This window comes from Hippoglossus stenolepis, chromosome 7 (genome assembly GCF_022539355.2).
Source record: "Hippoglossus stenolepis isolate QCI-W04-F060 chromosome 7, HSTE1.2, whole genome shotgun sequence".
NCBI classification, from domain to species: Eukaryota; Metazoa; Chordata; class Actinopteri; order Pleuronectiformes; family Pleuronectidae; genus Hippoglossus; species Hippoglossus stenolepis.
The window spans coordinates 14,830,570-14,849,228 of NC_061489.1; the positions used below are offsets into that span (position 1 = coordinate 14,830,570).

The 18,659-nt window shown below is 39.5% G+C and overlaps 1 protein-coding gene across 6 annotated transcripts; it reads right to left on the reverse strand.

Moving 5' to 3' along the window:
• Window positions 1-931: 931 nt before the first annotated feature.
• stx3a (syntaxin 3A) lies at window positions 932-18,146 on the reverse strand. 6 transcript variants are annotated; one of them, XM_047340637.1, is made up of 12 exons: window positions 17,737-18,146; window positions 9,788-9,862; window positions 9,589-9,688; window positions 9,205-9,279; window positions 8,916-8,986; window positions 8,692-8,800; window positions 8,506-8,579; window positions 7,467-7,601; window positions 6,297-6,407; window positions 5,920-6,030; window positions 4,761-4,880; window positions 2,194-4,389 (listed from the first exon to the last, which is right to left on the reverse strand). In XM_047340637.1, the coding sequence occupies exons 1-11, from the start codon at window positions 17,764-17,766 to the stop codon at window positions 4,797-4,799; spliced, it is 975 nt and encodes a 324-aa protein (XP_047196593.1). In that variant the 5' UTR covers window positions 17,767-18,146; the 3' UTR covers window positions 2,194-4,389; window positions 4,761-4,796. The 6 variants fall into 6 exon arrangements, 4 of the variants coding, with proteins under 4 accessions (XP_035017858.1, XP_047196593.1, XP_035017857.1 ...); XM_035161967.2 differs by lacking the exons at window positions 2,194-4,389; window positions 4,761-4,880; window positions 6,297-6,407 and adding exons at window positions 932-1,571; window positions 1,671-1,762 and having other exon boundaries at window positions 17,737-18,144; XM_035161966.2 differs by lacking the exon at window positions 5,920-6,030 and having other exon boundaries at window positions 17,737-18,144.
• Window positions 18,147-18,659: the final 513 nt, after the last annotated feature.

Here is an 18,659-nt window from a genome sequence, read left to right on the forward strand (position 1 = left end):
TACTGAAGATTAGCATAGGGCCGCTGTCATTGGTCACTGATGATTAGCATAGAGTCGCTCTCATTGGTCAATGCAGGTGCTCTTTAAACAAGATTACAATATGTTAAAGTACGAGTGTGTTTGGTTCAGTCTCCCCAGTGTGACGACTCCTCCGCAATAATACAAATATAATATATAATATATATGGGGGGAGAAAGATAAATCATAGCATAGAGTACCTCAAAATTGAAGTAGTAGTAGTAGACTTGACTTGAGTGGATGTACCTCCAGTACTATCAATAATAAAGCATTGTATTCAAGGCAGCAACTCATGATTATTTTCATCACTGACTAATCTGTTGATTTTCAATTAATATATTGTTTTGTCTTCCAACTGCAGAGAAATGTCAAAGAAAAAAGAAGCCCCAACAGGTGACGTCTTCAAATGTATTATTATTGTACAGTACATCAATATTAATGTTACTACTATGTGACTAAGAAACGTATACAATCTCCACATTTGATGGATTAGAAACAGAAAAGATTTTACCCTTTTAAAAACGATAAATAATGATTTCATCATTTAGATTGCTGCTGATCAGTCAATTCATCAGCTCATGGACAGATCTTCATACCATTAACACAATTGTCTTACTGCTCCAGGTTCCTCCAAACACGAAGCAGCAAACCCAACGCACCCTCGCGTAGTACCCGCCCCACGCAGTACTGGTGGGCGGGGCCTGGCTCCGTGGTGAGGGATGAAATTAGGTCAGGAAAGCTTCACGCACGGATGTTAGGTCGCGCTCACATGAACAATAAACATATGAAACGAGACATAACATGGACAGAGCTTTGACAGTTAACATGTGTTGGGCGGTAGAAGCTTGGATCCTTCAGTGCAAACAGGCGATAGACACAGACACAGACACACGAAGCATGAACCAACACTTGGTTTTACGCACATACATCTTTTATTACATAACAGGCTTTACTGGGTTGACACAGCCAGTGAGCGAGTTACACAGACGACCATTAATACAAGCATTGCAGCAACACAGACTCATACAGATCACACACAACAACATAAAAATCACACAATTCATTAAAATAATAATGACATCAAACAATAAAAAAAACACTACTTAATTTTAATGTGATATATGTATGACCAGAGCTTCATCATTTATATATGTGTATGATTTGACATTGGTGGCTTACACGGCAAGGAAAAAGATCACGTTCATTCTTTTAATGCATAATAATAATTTTAGCTTATTCAAATTTTCTCTAAATAAAATGGTTCCCTTTATGTACCACCAGGGGGCGGTAGACTAAAACCCCAAACAATTACTCGTCAAGTGGCAGTGAACAGGTTGAGAAAGATCTACACACTTATAACACGTTTTCAAACACTTCATACAGCAAGAAAATCTTTTTAAATCAAATATTAAATACAGAGGTAAGTGTTCAGGATAGATATGGTTCAAAAATTTAAATATACTTTGTATTGTTTAAAACAGATTCAAATAATGTTGAGGGTGGAACTGGGGGCATATCAGGAAATATTCTTGTTCTTGGAGAAAGCATCTTTCCTAGAAACAGCAAATAAAGACAAAAAAAATACACTTTTATTTACATGTAGTGTGCAAGTAGAGAATTCATAAAGCTAGAGCCTGATGCAGGTGTTTTACCTGTGAATGAGTGCTCATGAGAAGAAGCTGTAGAGATAGGAGAACCCAACAATCCCAATGATGGCACAGCACAAAGTAATCATCATCTTTTTCTGTAGATTTTAAAAAGATGGAAATAAAAAACACAAAAATTAAACTGCAAGTCATGATTGTAAACACAAAGCAGCCAAACACAGGACAATAATTCACATGTATGGACACAACGGTTTGAGGAAATGATTCGAGCAAAAAGGAGAAGTGGGTCAGAGTGGTTATATACATGTCTGTGTGTGTGCGTGTGTGCGTGTGTGTGCGAAAAACGTACCTCCTCTTTTACACTTGTCTTTGAAAGGCTGTACTTTGCAACACAGTGGTTATACAATATTCTGTATAAACATGCTGCACCCACAAAAAACATTCACGCAGATCCTCCAGTCATCCAAAAAGAGTACAAATTCAATTACATATTTACCTCGTGTCCCTCACAGAGTCAAGCTGGGCAGATGAGCATGACTCTGCAAATGAAGCACTCTTCAAACAGTAGTTAAAAAACATAAAATCTTTAATCACCATTAAAATCATTGGCATTTAAGTTAAAAACAGACTCCAACAGTTTCGGCTGAGCTCTTCCTGCAGCCTGTGCTGAAGAAAAACCCTTGAATAGAAGCATTAGGATTGAAAGGTTGTGGACAGAAGCCAAACAGAGCAGACTGCACTGGTGTACAGATCAAGCTGGTGGCCTCTCATTGTCAAGTGTTTCCTTCACAAGCTGAATGAAAAGCATCACCCAGGCTCCGTTTGAAGGATTTCACTGAGTGACTGTGTCTCTTGTGGTAACTTCATTGTTGTTGCACTGAAAAACCTTTGATGGCTGATATAACCAGTGTATAATACAGTATTTAATAAGCTGCTTTAACTACCCTATTAAGATACAGAATGACCATATGTACACTGTGGTTCAGTAAATTGAAAGTTTGACATGTTCTCTCCACCAAAAATGAGCTAATGAAATGGTGATGACCAACCAGAATAGAACTCAACTGCAAATTTATAACATGGAGCTACAGCTAAATCAGTCTTGTACGACAGCCCGGCTGGAAATCCTCCACTAATTTGCTAAACATGTATACTTAATCCAGTCATTGACTTCTCAGAAAACATGGACTGAAACTGGAAAAAACATGCAAATATGAAAGTTTTGGGATTTTGCACTTAGTGGGTTTGTTGAATTATACGTCTTTATAGTTATATAAGTGAGGGCAGACTCATCTCTTCCCTATAAAGCAATACAGTTCAACAGCACCACAAACTACAACCTCCAACATGTTGACTAAGTTTAACCAACATCACAAAGTATAACAACCAGGGCTGTCGTATTAGATTATTGCTGTACCTTATAAACCGAGTTGTAAGTTTATAGTAGAAATATTATGAGACCTAAAACATGGCAGAAAATGCATCTCACAGTGGTTTCACAGCCACCTGCCACTGACACAATACTGCAAGTTAAAATTTCCATTTACACTTCATCCTGTGTGACTTTATTAGCAACACTTCATCAAAACGTATAATAAATACAAAAACTATTTTGGCTCTTCTGGCAAATAAGCCACTTGTGTAATTAGCAGTGTCTCTTTACATAATGTGGCATTAAAACGTCATGTTTTTACAGACGAGACAATCATGCCTTCATATGTAATAGTGCTACAGTGTTCAGATAAATATTCAAGCAAGGAGTGCATGTTTATGCTGCTAGCCCTTTTCCTTCTTTGCTAATCTTAGCTCTGCCCAGCCATGAAATGTGTTTCCATAAGCATCATCCTTCACAAATTTAACATTAAAACCAACGTGCTCTATAAAACTGAAGAATCATAAGTCCGCACACCGATCCTCTTCAAGTTTAGAGAACTGCTTCATATTCAGGCCAGATATTCATAACAGAAAATATAACATTTATATTATTTACATCATCATCTGAGCCTAATCACAGAAATTAAGTCATATTTTGAAATGTGAAAGTGCTGAAACTCCTCCAAAAAAACAAAAATCCCATTACAGTAGCAAGCTTTTCAATCACAAATGTGTCAAGGCTCATAAAGAAAAGACATGAAGACAGTGGAGGTGATGCGTGTCTCACTGGGACTTAATAAATCTCAGATTGACAAAAACGTCCAGGCTGATTCTTTGGCACCGAATGCTGCACAATGAAATGTTTAGTGACACTAGTGGAATTACGATCAGTTATTTTTCAATTCCCTTTTCGCCTACGTGTACATAGTACAGTGGGAATTGTACCTCACCTCAGCATCAGTCATGTTTCCTCATTTACAGTAGAGCTTCCTCAAATCTGTCCAAGCTGCATGAAGGAGTCAAACAAACCCTCACAATTCAGGGAGGATGGTTCGGAAGGGAATGATGAAAGTAATTCAAAAGTCAGAAATATTTTGTTATGTTTCTGTAGGTCCTCTTTTTTTTTTCAGCTTTCAAATGTCACATCAAGCCTTCCTCCACTCTTGGTGCAGTTTTAAACTGCTGATCTTTGGATGAAATATGATTGTATCCATCTGAGGTGACCAGTATCAAACTGTTCTTTGGTGGGTCAGCTGATGGAGGGAAGGATGGAGTGACGATGAATGAACTGATGATTGGCAGCAACAGAGAGGTCCTGCTTTAGTGTGAGGACGACGATGAGGAGGATGAGAACAACCACAGCACAGACGGCACCAATAACCATCATCCTCTACAGAGAGAGACACAAAGAGAGAGCAGCGTTTAGTGATGAGCTGCATGGGAACTGAAACGAGCCCACAGACGAAACACCAGCTTAAAACGGTGTGTGACTAACTCACTGTCAGCTCTGCTTTGTTTGTTTAGCAGCAACCAGAGGCAAGTGATGCAGAATGGAAGAAAAAAAAAAACACACACACACCCAATAACTTCAAAAGCACACAAACACACCTTAATTAAGCCCTCTGGATACAGAGGAAAAACACACAGACACCTTCAGGGAGCCGGAGGAAAAGAACCTGCAAACCCTTTTCCAAAGTCTTCATCATACCCACACACACCCAACATGGCACTGCAGGTGTTATTTGCTGCGGATTTACTCACCCTTAGCTCTCCTCTTACTCAGTTAGCTCATCAGCTTCACTTCAGTCCCACTGACAACCCGATAATGAGAGCTAGTAAGGCCAGCAAGATCACCACAACCACCACTATTATGATCATTTTCTGTTGGGAACAACCAACACAGCACCATCAGGATCATTCTCAGTGTTGAAACAACATTAATTATACTCTTATTTTATACTTATGTGTGATCATTACAGTAACTATTGCTGTACACTATAAAGTCTTTACAGAAGTTTTATGAGTGAACAATGGCTATATCAAGCTTCATTTATTCTCTTTGTTGCTTGGTAACTACCCAAACACTGCGCTTCAATGAAGTCTGATAAACCAGTTTTCACTTGGCACAACAAGGTTGACTTTATGTTAATGTCACAGTTCAACAGTTATTTTCCCACATACTGAAGCAGCGAGAACAGCGAACACACTGCGAAACAAACCAAAGAATAAGAACAACGAGAATAATGCAGACGTCTTGAGCAAACTGTAAACGGAGACAAAGTTAGGGTTAAAGCTGAAGAGAAAGAAGTGGGAGAAAAAGAGTTAAGTGTAGAACATGTATATAAGTGTGTGAGTTTGTGTGTGTGTGTGTGTGTGTGTGTGTGTGTGTGTGTGGGGTGTGGTCTTGGTTTTGTTTGTTGGTGCTGGGCAGATCAAAGCACAGAGAACCACAGGGTGGAGGGCTCAGGACCAAGAGGACAGGAGAGGTGGGGGATCATCACACGTAACAAGGTGAAGATCGGGGTCTCGATGGTGATGGGATGGTCTTCATGTCGCTAGGCAGGTTTCCCAAAAGCAATCTGTGATTAAAACGGTTTCCACTTTTCATTGCAATGATCTTAAACTATACAGTAGAAAAAAGGGTTTATGTAACAAAGATTCTACCAGAAACATGTGCTTCATTGGCCGACATGCATGGACCACCAGTATATTATGGATTGTTATGTAAGATCAAACTTGTGAACATGAATCTGACTCAATCTTTGTCCTGTGGCGTCCATTTCATTTCTCATCCCCTGTATTTAAATTTGTAGATCAGTGATTTCAGGGTCATCGACATTCTTCTTTAAATCCATAAAAACAAAACTTTTACTGTTGCTTTTGGGAAACCAGACTGCTGTTCTTGACCGTAGTCACTCACACGGCGAGCCTCTTGCTGAAACTTTGCTGCTTTCTTAGTGTCGGCTACAGCCCTTTCCACAAAGCCCACTGATTGGTCCATGTTGCTCTCAATCCTTTCAATCATTCCACCCTAACGTGGGTCGAGGGGACGAGACGTTACGAAAAAGTACAAGAAAATAAATATGACAAGTGAGACAGAGGACGAAAAAAAGAAAAGCAAAGCACACGGAATGCAACAGTTACGCACCATTGGTATTGTGGGTGCAGGGTGAGGGAGTGTGAACTGTCAACACACGCTGTGTCAAACAGTGTAAAAAGTGTTAGTGTGTATAGAAAGTAAGCAGAAAAAATAGGAAGAGGTCACGAGCAAGCTGGGGCATCCTTGCATCACATTACCTTGCGAGCTTTGGTCTGGTACCTTACAGCTTTTTTGGTCTGCTCCTTAGCGACTGTTATGTGGTCCACTGACTTGGATACATTCTGCTCTATGTTGTCTACTATGTCACCCTGAAAAACACAACACAAACAGTAAGATGCAGAGCAACAACTCAACCAGTAGAACACAAGTAGTAGAGTTGTTTAAAGACACATGTTTTCATAAGTTTCAAGTTCATTGAAGAATTTTGGAATGTCTTTAAAAATATATTTTTTTATTATATTGTGAAAAACACTTTTGATATTCAGACAGTTTCCATTCTTTAACATGAATAGATACGTTTAAAAAGAGTATTTTTCTTTTCTTGAATCTTGATGAGAAAAATCTGGCACAATTAGGGAACTCACATCTATAAGTTTATGTAATGTTGAATGAATGTAAAGGGGACTGTTGGGCCTTGGCAGAATATTCTAGTTAAGACAGTTTCAATAATGACTCCAGTTTAGTTTTAGCTTTTAATGCTAGGGTAAATTTCCATGATTGATGATATTGCTCAGTTTCTTTGGAACAAACTTCTTCCAGCAAAAAAACTTAAAATACAACATGGTGAAGGTCATGAGTTGGTTGAGACAGTTGCTCTTGCTGAGAAAACAAGAGTCCAGCAAACTCACCCAACACAAACAGTGCAGTGTCCCTTACCTCAAACAAGCTTTTCCCTCAGAAAGCATGGTGTAAGCAGCAAGAAATATGTAGTTATACTCATGTACACATAAAAACACACAGTTACTGACACGTGTTTATACTGATTGTAGTGCAAAGTCTGCTCTGTTCTACAATGATGCAGAATTCATACATCTTACTAAAAGCATTAATGTTGATTCCATCAGTGTTGGGTGATGAGATGGAGGAGGCAGTGGAAGGAGAATGTACAGAGATGTATAAGACATGCATGGAGCTGGAAAAGAGGAAACAGAGACAGACGCAGATCGATGGTCAGACCACAGAAGTGATGACAAGAGAAACAAACAGGAAGAAAAAGAGTTGAATACAGTCTGGATTAAACAGAGCTGCAGATAAGAGTCCAGGGTCGATGCAAGGAGTGAATAAACGAATGGATTAGGTATTAGGTTACTGAAGTAACTGATGGGCAGATAAAATGATGGGCTGATCAAAAGAGTGGAGGAGTGTACCTGGCTCTCAACCAACATGGCAATGTCTACAAACATATCGTGCAGTTCCTTGATGCTGCTTTCCAGACGCACGATGTCTTTGTGTCTGGATTCGATCTCACTCAGGGCTTGTTTAGAGATCCCAGAGTCCACAATCTGTGGAGAAGAGAGAACATCAAAATCATATCCCTTTTCAATACTTTACTTTAGGGACCATACATTTGTTTTTCTACTAAACCTTTTTATGTTTAACAGATTAAAACTTCCTGAATACAAAGGTACTGTAAAAACCTTACCAAGGTAAAATTAAGCCAATTCAATTCCTTCAGTTGTTTTTCTTTTATGAATTCAGGGTCACTATACTTGCTGACTTTGTAAAGAAGCACAGTTGGTCATTTTAGAATTTTGGTTTGAGGACTGTAGTAAGAAAACACTGTAATCTAAAGGACTGAGACTATTTCATCGCAAACTTTCTCTATTCTCCCTTTCTATTTGCATTCATGGTCACGTTGGCTAAGGCACGTTTTTTAAAGCATTTAGTTGCTATCAGATCGGAGAATGTCAAACTACATTGTGTGTCCTTGTGCAAGACATTCTTCTCAGGTTGTACTGGAAACAACCTTGTGCTCAGAGAAGCTTGCTCACGATTTGAAATGTACTTTGCTCTCATTTTACCAGCGGTTCCATGCAGCTGAAACGAAACAACAAAACACTCTCTGTCATGATGTGTCATCATATTCTTGCAACCCATGTTAGAGCATTTGTTCAGATAGCCCACTTCAAAATACAACGCATTCTTGCCTGAAAAGTTAATGATCCTCTTCTCTTTCTATTTGTTTTTGTTTTTGAGAAGCACCACTTGGCTGTTATATCTGTGAATGAGGGTCAGAGGGCTCAATAAGGCCCAATAGAACAAACTGACTTTGAGCCCAATAGGTTCAAGCACAGCTAATCTTTAACCTGTTGATGCAGCCATTTTGAGTTTTTCCAGAGCCACTGACAACTTGACAGTATGACCAGTGTCAACAACAAAGTGTATGTTAAAAGCACACACTCTTACCCCTGCAGTGAACACAGCAGAATTCCCACTCTCCAGCATCTCCTCCAGTTCTTCATCCGTGGTTGCTTTTCCAGCTGGAAAGGAGAAATGAAAAGGGAAAAGAGGAAAGGAAAGGAAGGGTAAATGACAAAGAATACAGCAGGACCATCATGTGACTTTATTGCTGTGTATGTGGGAATCACTCACTGATCTCTAGCTGCCTCTGGATACGTCCTTTACTCCTCTCCCTGAAGTCCACCTGGGCTTCATTATACTTTGTCATTACCTCCACAAACTTCCTTGACAGCACTGCATGCTGGGAGACAACAGAGAAAATATAATATAGCGTAGCAGTAAGTTAAAGATTAAACATGGGTGGACAACAATTATGTGGAACCAGCCCCCTGAAAGTTAAGGTGCGCATCATTTACCTGTGATTTACGTATCCGCATGTCAGCTGAGACCCTCTCCTGCTCCTCCGACTCCAGATTCCTCTCGATGGCTGGAAACAAACCAATATACTAATTTATGATTGATCATTACACATCACATGTTGTCACTTCACATTTCACTTCACTGTTTCACATTATATCGAATAAACATCACCATTATTCTGAGATGTGTGTGTGTGTGTGTGTGTGTGTGTGTGTGTGTGTGTGTGTGTGTGTGTGTGTGTGTGTGTGTGTGTGTGTGTGTGTGGTGTGTGTGAAGCAGACTCACTCTTGAGTTTGTTTCTTGCATTGTTGGCCATCTTCTTAATGTCATTAGTGATTGCCTCCAGTTCATCCTGTGTTTCTGAAAAGGAAAAGATACAAGTCAGCTTATTCAATTATGATTCTCTGACATTTTCAAATCAGTTAATGACACATCTATATAATTTTTCTTGAAATTATCAATTCAAGTAATCAATTAAGGTTTAATGATGGGGAGTTTTTCTGAGCAAAAGTAGGACAGAATCCAATTTGGGACACAAAAAATTTAATGCAGCCTGTAAATGAAAAACATTACTAAGGGTGAAGGTCTGGGAAGGAAACCATCCTTAATGGGAACCTAAGTGAGTACATTGTTAATAAATGTCCGGCTGGTGGTGGTGAGGTATCTTACTCTGATCTGAAGTGGGAGCAGAAAGGATGACAGAGAAGAGCTTTTTGACTTCAGCCACGTTGTCATCAATTTTATCAATACTGCCCCTAATGTCCTCGATCTGAAACACAAAAGTTAAATATAGAAAATTACATAACATATGCAAATCACTAAAACAACAGCAACGTGTCCCCTTTAATGCAGTGACAGTAACAGTCACCTGAGAGAAGAACTCGTCCATGAAGGCTGCGTTGTCCACAGCAATCTCCACCTCTTCGTCATCTTGATCACACGTCTAAGAGAAGAAAAAGGAAGAGACTGCATCAGACTCATACCAGCAGGTCCAGCTGGACAGGGAGAGCGTGCGAAGGGTGTTTCTCTGAAGCGCACAGGATAAATAAAAAGCGTGTCATCAACACCTCGGGATTAAAGGTTTACTCTGATGTTCATTGTGGTCACCAGGGTAAAAACAGAAAATCAGACAGATGTGTGCCTGTACAGCAATTTATGACCATTACTTATCTATCTTCAATTTATTTTACTGTTTCTATGTCCCATCTCTGTTCATTAAATTGCCTTATGTTTCTGTTATATCTTGTCTTAATGTATTTCTGTTTTATGTCAACTTGTACTCCCTTGTTGTTGAAAGCTGCTACACAAACAGCTCAGAACAAACCAGCTGTTGTGTGGTAATTTTCATTATCAGTGCTCACTGCTCAGCACTAAATCATGTTTTCTATGACATGAAGAAGGAAAATAAATACAATCTATGTCAACAACAATTTCAGAGATCCTGTTAAACAGACTAGTCTGAAGCAAAAACATGGTTCCAAACCATCTCTGTTTAAAACAAATCTAACCCGTCTGTGTACAGCACACATCATGTGAGCCTGATGGTGTCTGTGTCTTTCAACAATTTGTAAAATCTCTGTTTCCTCTGAAAGTATTAAGATTAGTATCTAAATATTAGTTTAAGGGATGTTTAATGTTTTTTTCTACAAGAAAAGCTTTCTTTCATGTGTGAAAAAAAATATGCCACATTTCTTAAACATATCAGAAAGCATCAGGCCGGGTTCCATGAGTATTGCCATCACAGTGAGGTTGAAGCAGAAACTTTAAAGTTTCGGGTCAAACCAAGAAATAGTCAGAGACTAACTCTCTATTAAATACACAACCTGTTGTTTTGACACTTTTTCGTAGGGTTATAACAAACCAGATATAATGTGTTAATTTGTGACTTTGATGGTGAAGGTGGGCAACTTTAGTTAAGTTAGACAGATCTTTGGACCTGCTGGCTCTAGCTTCATAGTTACAGTCATGAGAGCTGTTGACAAAATCAGCACTTTCTACAAGCACAAGAGACAGAGTTATTGTTATGCACATGAGAAAATATGTGTGTTTAATAAGCGTCACCAGACAACAAGGGCCGAACAGTTGCAGTGAAAACTCTGTAACAACACATGTAAATATTGTTTTTCTTTATTGCTCTATAAATACAATGAGATGTTAATCAGTCACTGGTTTCAACTGTGCAGCCGTGTAGTTTAGAGCAGTAACGTCAGAGGAAGAAGAGGAGGATGGAGGACAAAGGCAGAACACAGCAGTCTGAAACAGGCTAACATTATACAGGAGCTACACTGGGGTACAATGTTTTCCCTCTCATAGTACAGGCACAGGAGAACCCCCGCTAGGTTAAAGAAATATTAATTCAAAACCGAAATAAACTTCACATCTCACTCGGGACAAGAAAACAATATTAACGTTCACTAAAATGTTGAACTAGTCCTTTAATTGTGTCTTAACACAAAGCAATATGAAAAAACTTTGCCCAAATGAAAATGAGCACAGTTCATTGATTTATACCAGGAAATTAGATAAAATGGAAGTAAGTACACAGAAATCAGACTATGACCAACTATTCAGTCGTCCCAAAAAAGTATTCTCTAAATAATCAACATTCCTCTGATCATCCCAACACAAAGTCTGAATTTTTATAGCCAATACAAACATTTTAACTGAAAACTGATGTTCAAATATACTGTATTGATATCAACTTTCAATTCCACAATTTCTGTCTAAAAATACACAGCGTTTTCCAGATGTTTATTTCTAATCAGGGAAGGAAGCCTACACTGAGCAGCATTTAGACAATGAGCCACCACTGAAGGCCATTATAATGAAATTGCTTCCTGGTTATCGCAGCTCTTTACGAATACGTCAACTGGAAACATTGGTCTGATCCGAATCAGCCAACACTAAATTCATCAGAGAGCTTCCCTCTGCTGAAGTCATAAAAGCATCACAGGGCACAGTGGGTACACACAGGGCCGATCCCACAGAGCTCGGCGCGGCTGGTGAATATTTACACGGTGAGGGACGAGGGCCAGGCTCCAGGAACTCAACCTGTTTTCAACTGACTTCAAGAAACCACAGCTCAGTTGCAGTGTAAACAGACATCATCGGGCCGTGCTGTGACGGAGTTAGAGGGAGGGGAGTAGGAAGAAAAGCTCCATGTGTTCCCTCCCGTTTGATTACTTATGCATTTAAAGTCAAACATGTGTACACTAAACACCCGATTAGCTTTGCTTTGCCACTACACCCTTAACACTCGTTCTGTTTGGCAATGGATGACACTTGGTGGTGTCCTTCCTTTTAATCAATACAAAGCATTCAACATGTTAAACCAACCTGTGAACTTCTCCACTCTCTCATATCAACTGACTTAGTTTTCATCTCTAAACTGGAAATCTCAATAAATATCAGTACAACACTTCAAAATATAGTTTAACTCGCTCTCTGTGCAAACACATTTACCACAACTGTTAAAATGCAGACTCTTAGTTTGTCTTTAACCCTCTACCCCTCTTCTACAATTTGACTTGCAAATGCAGCCTGGGACCATTTGTTTCAGCCTGCTGTAACTAACAACACATGGGAACAGAGACTTCACCGGACACGCACACAGGTCACGCTGCTTGTTTTTGAACCTCTGGCCAATACATTATGCTCCCTCACACAGCCTTATGCAGCAGCAAGATAAGAACAAGTGCTCGTTTCCTTCCAGTGTCTCTCATTCAGCAAAAATAAGAGGAAACACACACACACACACACACACACACACACACACACACACACACACACACACACACACACACACACACACACACACACACACACACACACACACACACACACACACACACACACACACACACACACACACAGTTTCTTTCATGTAAGCTGGCTGATAATGGCTGTAACCATCAGAGGCAGTGACTTTGTCGCAGTCATCAAGAAAACTTTTACAACAGTTCTTGTTAAACTCACTCACTGATCTTATGATTCAACTTGGAAGCACCTGTTCTGGTTAGAAGATTAAAAGATAAATTCAGGGAATTGAGCCGAACACACAACCTCACACATGCTTTATTCTTTTGGATCAAAAAGTGTAATCATTACTCAGTAACCTTGTACTGTTTCCTAACACTGAATGGGGGTTGGTAGTGAGCGGCGTAATACAGTGTAACCTTACATGTCTGTAAAGTGTGCGATCGTGAGAGATGAATTGTTTGCAAGGTTTTTGTGCAAACTGACCAGTATTTTACAGCGTTTTGTGCAATATTGCCTGATGCAGAGGAGAAAGTAACACACTCCCTATCTCGGTGCTGTAAATTAAATATATAAATTGTGAACAAACTAGGTTTAATTCCACTTTAAGCAGCTGTGCCAAAATGGTAATTCACAGAGTCAACCGTCCAGCAGCAAATTAGATTCTTTCTTTTTTTTTTTTTTACTAAATCAACACAAACACTATAATCTCATGCTTAGTTACATCTTGTGTAATCATGAAAACATTAAAAAACACACAGGATAACATTTGGACAACTTGGCATCATATTAGAAAATACGACACATGCTGCACATGAGGGACAGAAATGTGACCCCGGATACAGGCTCATTGCTTTTATACAAAACATTTAATGACACTTATTCTGCAGACAAAGCACCATATGTCATGTTGCATAATTCCTCTCAACAAGGCAATGACTGAGCCGAGGTTTTACTCTGCAGCAGATAGAGTCAACTAGCGTCAGCTTCACAAATACAGATGGTCATAAAACTGACTGGCTCTCTTTGCACACAATGTCATCTGACCTCCAATTAGATGACACCTTTATGATTCAGGAAAGTCTGATCAAATGGGAAACTACGTAAAGAGGGATCCAACCAATGGATAGAAAAAATAGAGACACATACACAAGTACAAAGACAGAGCTCATTGGGTTGGCCTTTACACCCCCGCAGTCAAATTTACTTCAGCATACACACGAACAATATGCATCAGAGCCAATGTAAAATAAAAATGGAGTGACCTCTATGACTCATTATCATGCACAAAACTCAATAAACACAGGGCCAACCTTCTGACTCTCTTATCTTTCCCGTGATTCCGTCATCTAAAGGAAACAGAGCTGATAAAATGGCAGACTTTGTCACAGGGGATCATTAAGGACGAAACAGTAGCATAACACATTCAACAGGATACACTACAGGGCACAATAATGTTTCCACTAGTCGAGCGGCAATAGTTTGTAAATAAATCTATCGGACAATTGAAAGAAAAGTTATCAGCAACTATTTTGGTCATTGATTAAAACAATAACAAAAATACCTAGTATGAAGACGTCGTGAAGCCGTGTGGGAGTTGGTGTTTTCACCAGCATTACAGTGTGTGTTTTGCTGGGAGAGCCTCAGCAACTAGACATGCAGAATGCCGGCAATGAATAATCGTGATCCATTACGAGTGACTAATACAGTGGATGGACAAAACAGCTAACAGGCAAACTGGCTAAACAGTGTGTGTTTCCTTAGTCATACTTAGTTTGTTCTGGAAGTTATAGCAGAGAAGGAAAAAAGCCAGCGGTAAAGCAGATATGACATGATTAAAAGGCAACCACAATGAAACGTCCCTTGAAAAAATTTGGGATTTCCCTGGGTTTGAACATTGCTGGAAACATTTTAGACGACGTAAGTTCACAAGTCAATGAAATATATAACATAGGTTTGTCATTTTTAGATGACAAAAAGAATTGTAACATTTTATACCTTGAACTCATTCTTTTATACCTAGAACATCAATAATGTATTCTGTAGTCACACAAAATTGTGTTTTGCATGTTACAGACTAAACTATGAAAAGAGCCATTCAGCAGGTTAAATAATTATGAAAATAATTTTTAGGTGCAGCTCTGTGCACTACATTGTCCCACAGGATGGTTTAGAGAGTGAGCCAACAGCTATTAGCAGCAGCAGGAGAGAGACCTGAGGTCGGATTTACAGCGGCATGGTGACAGAAGCCAAAATACTCTCATCAGGACTTGTGTTAATGCAACGCTGAAATCTGACAAGGGATTTAAAAAGTGCATGTGCCACAGTAAAAAAACACATTTGTGCCGGTAGAATATCCCCCATTCAGTGTGCTGATATCGGAGCCATATCGCGGAGGAAAGTCACACAGTGTGCAGGGAGGGTAAGGCTTTGACTGAAAGGACATTCGAAAATATTAAGAGGGAAATGGGACAGAAAGGATGAAGAACACTGAGCTGTCACGTTGACATCAGCCTTTAGACTAACTGCACGTAAAGACTGTATTCACCGATTCTATTTTGGCCATAGACAGTAAAGAAGATGGACGACGCATCTCTTCTTCCTCCGAGTATACAGAAATGTCGAAATAGCTTGGATATGAAAGCTGCCATCTTGCGCATTTAGAGCCAGTCTGTGCAGTAGCAATCGGGGGATGGAGCCGTGGTATCTAGGTCTTGCCAACACATATGCTCAACCAATCGCAATTCAGCCTCAGCTGTTAATTAATGATGTTTCCGCCCCTTTTTTACAGCATCAAAAAACTGATTAAAACCAAACTTCAACAAACATAAGAACTACCTAAAATGACAGAAACATCTTTGTGAAAAAATGTACTTGATGTGTTTGTTTCCCTCATGTCCCATCCAACATGAAGGAGGATGGATTTACAAGCAATACTGCAGCCAGCCACCAGATAAGTTCAGTCAAAGAATATCAAAAAAATGTGTCCATCAAAAGGAGACACTTTTGACCTATGGTCCAGAACCGATGATAGTTTACAATGATAAAGAGGACAAAAACCTTATCTTCACATGTGATGAGCTAGAAACATGGGAGCATTTTTTCAATAAAAATATTTTCCCAATATATTTTTGTAGTTGGAGCTTTACTCAAGTCTTTTTAAAGTTGTCAAGCTAACATGTAACTAACTAATGATTTTTATGTTTTTGTTTAAAATGGTCTGAGCAGGCAACCGTATTAAAACGTGAGTAAACGACTTCCAGCATGAGCTGTCACAAAGAGCCAAAGCTCAGGTTAAGCTCCTGGTTCCATGTTGCTTCTCTTTCCCAAGCTTCTCCAGGTCTAAGGTATGTCAGGTGACATAATCACACTGGTGGCATGAGCACACATTCACATGAATACATGCCCCCACCCAAACCACACAATTTACAGCCTAAATTACAGTAATCAAGTTAAACATTAGAAGGTAAACTGAGAAATGCATCCTGGAAAGTGTAGGGTCGAAGCAGTGATATTTGACTTTCCATGTTTTAACATAACCTCCCAACAAATAACTGACCTACTTCATTTGCTATCTGCACTTCTTTTCCCTGAAAAGAAGCCAGCTGTGTGAGATACAGACGCCTGGGGGGCAAATATTTGGCCAGCAGTAGCTATAGCAACACATCCCGACTTGGGTTACAAAAGGATCAAGGCCTTAACCCCCCCCCTGCAAGTGTATTTACTGTCATTAACTTGGTTTTGAATAGAGAAAAAGTGAATAAAATGGAAACCTCGGTGTTGCCAGTGATGACTCTGTTTAATAATCATAATAATCTGACTGTGATGACTTGAGACATAGGAATGGATTGTTTGGGCCCTTGAACTCAGATACAGTCAACCCGAACATTAGATCCTGTATCCATTTTACAACTTTATACTTTGACTATACTTGTTATTACTCCACCAAAAATATTATGTGTTCGTCTGCCTTTGTCTGTTTGTAGAAGGACTACGTAAAAACTACTCAACCAATTTCCATGAACCATCAATAACCATTCATTTCTAAAACGAACTAGATTTTTTTTTCTTCTTAAGATTGTCAGATTTCTAGTAAGAGTCATTCTAGTATTTTCAATGGTTTAACGTATTCCTAGCAAAAAGGGGAACTACAGTTGTAAAGAATGACTTTTCCATTGTTACTATGCATCTGTTACCTTTCTGTTTTCTTCTTTAGATAATCACTTTGTCTATGAAATCATATTACAGTTATAAAAAATATTTTTTTGTGTGACCATCGGATCACAACCATGATGTTTAATATCCATTGACATAAAACCACCGCCCACCACATATGAGGAGCTGAAATGAGAATATTTTACACATTTCTTGATATATTTTCTGTCTGCCAGCTAAATAAACAACCAACTCTTGGTTTCAGCTTTAATGGCAGGTATCATTTAGTGAAAGTAAAACGGAATGGTTAACCGGTCTTGCTGCAAAACTAAACCTGAGTAAATTGTAAAGATATGTGTACGCACATGTCTTCATCATGTGAGGAAGCGATGGTGGTGAGAGCAGCAGCTTAAATATGCAATGCAAAGAGGATATTGGGCAACAATTTAGATCACGTCTTAATTCAATAGTTTAAACAAGTGAAGTACAACGTAACAGTGTTTTGAAAGGTGTTATGTAATTTAAGTTTCTCATTATTAACATTCTTATTGTTAATAATAATAATTATATCCAACCACACAACATGGCTGCATGTAAAGAAACTGGAAATGATGTTTAAACAGATGACCCTCTTTACAACCGGCATTTTACTACACACATCAGGAGTTATGTCATCACAGGGTAGGGTGTTGGTTCCAATGGACAAAATATTATGTTTTATGTATTTATCCAAAAGGTTTGATTGAAAAGTGAATTCGAAATGGGGGAGCTTTTATTAATCTGAATTTATTCCTTTTTTTTTTCCATAATGTGTTTTTCAACGCGTTCAGAGAAACGACCCATGAGGAGGAAGAGACAGACACGGACACCTGAAGCCAACCCTGACATTTCCTGGACATCACTCACCGCTTTAAGTTGCTCCAGTCGGTCCTTCATCTTTCCGATGGTTGAGTCAACACGTTTCTAACCAAGCCGACGAAACCCGTGTTGAAAAGCTAGTCCCGGTGCGTGGACTCCTCCGCCGGCTGCTGGGCTAGCTGTCCGTCACAAACCCTCCGCCACTGAGAAACAACATGAAACTCCGCTAAACTCCAGAGTCTGAGGAGGAGACCACTCTTTTTTTCCCGGGCGACAACAACCGTTCCGTCGCTTTTTTCCCATACAATATGGCTGCTGGGTTTAAACCCGGTGTTTTCTCTTCGCTAAATCTCCTCGGGCCGCGGATTAAAACAACAGTTGTGTGCAGCAGTTTAATCTGTGTCTCTCCGCGCGGGACGGTAATCATTCTAAAACGCACTTCTCCGTCTCACGCATGCGCGCGGCGGGCCCCGTCCGCCGGGGAGGAGGCCACGCCCTGAGCCACCTGCAGCAGTGTGATGCGTTCAGGTGAATAATACAAACTTTGAACACCTCACCGCCTGAATGAAAGCTTTACTTTTTAAAGCAGTGCGTACGATTTGTGTGAGAGGATCTATTGGCAGAGACTGAATATTAAACAATCCTAGTGATGATTTGTCTAGTATATTTCATCTAAATTGTACAAATAGTAGCTTTCTTTACCCTAGAATGGGCCCTTTATGTTTAAATACTGCCGCCATGGTTTTTTACAGTAGTCCAAACTGGACAAACTAAACACCGTTTGAGTGTTTATGACAACTGAAGGCTGAAGGTTCACTCTCATGTTGGGAAGGGGGGGATGAGGTGAGGGGTGTTCAGCTGCAACATGAAACTTCACCACTAGATTTCCCTAAATTATATACACTGAAACTTTAAATAGACTTTATTATAATGAAACTGGCCGCAGAGAACTTCTATATACATGTACATAA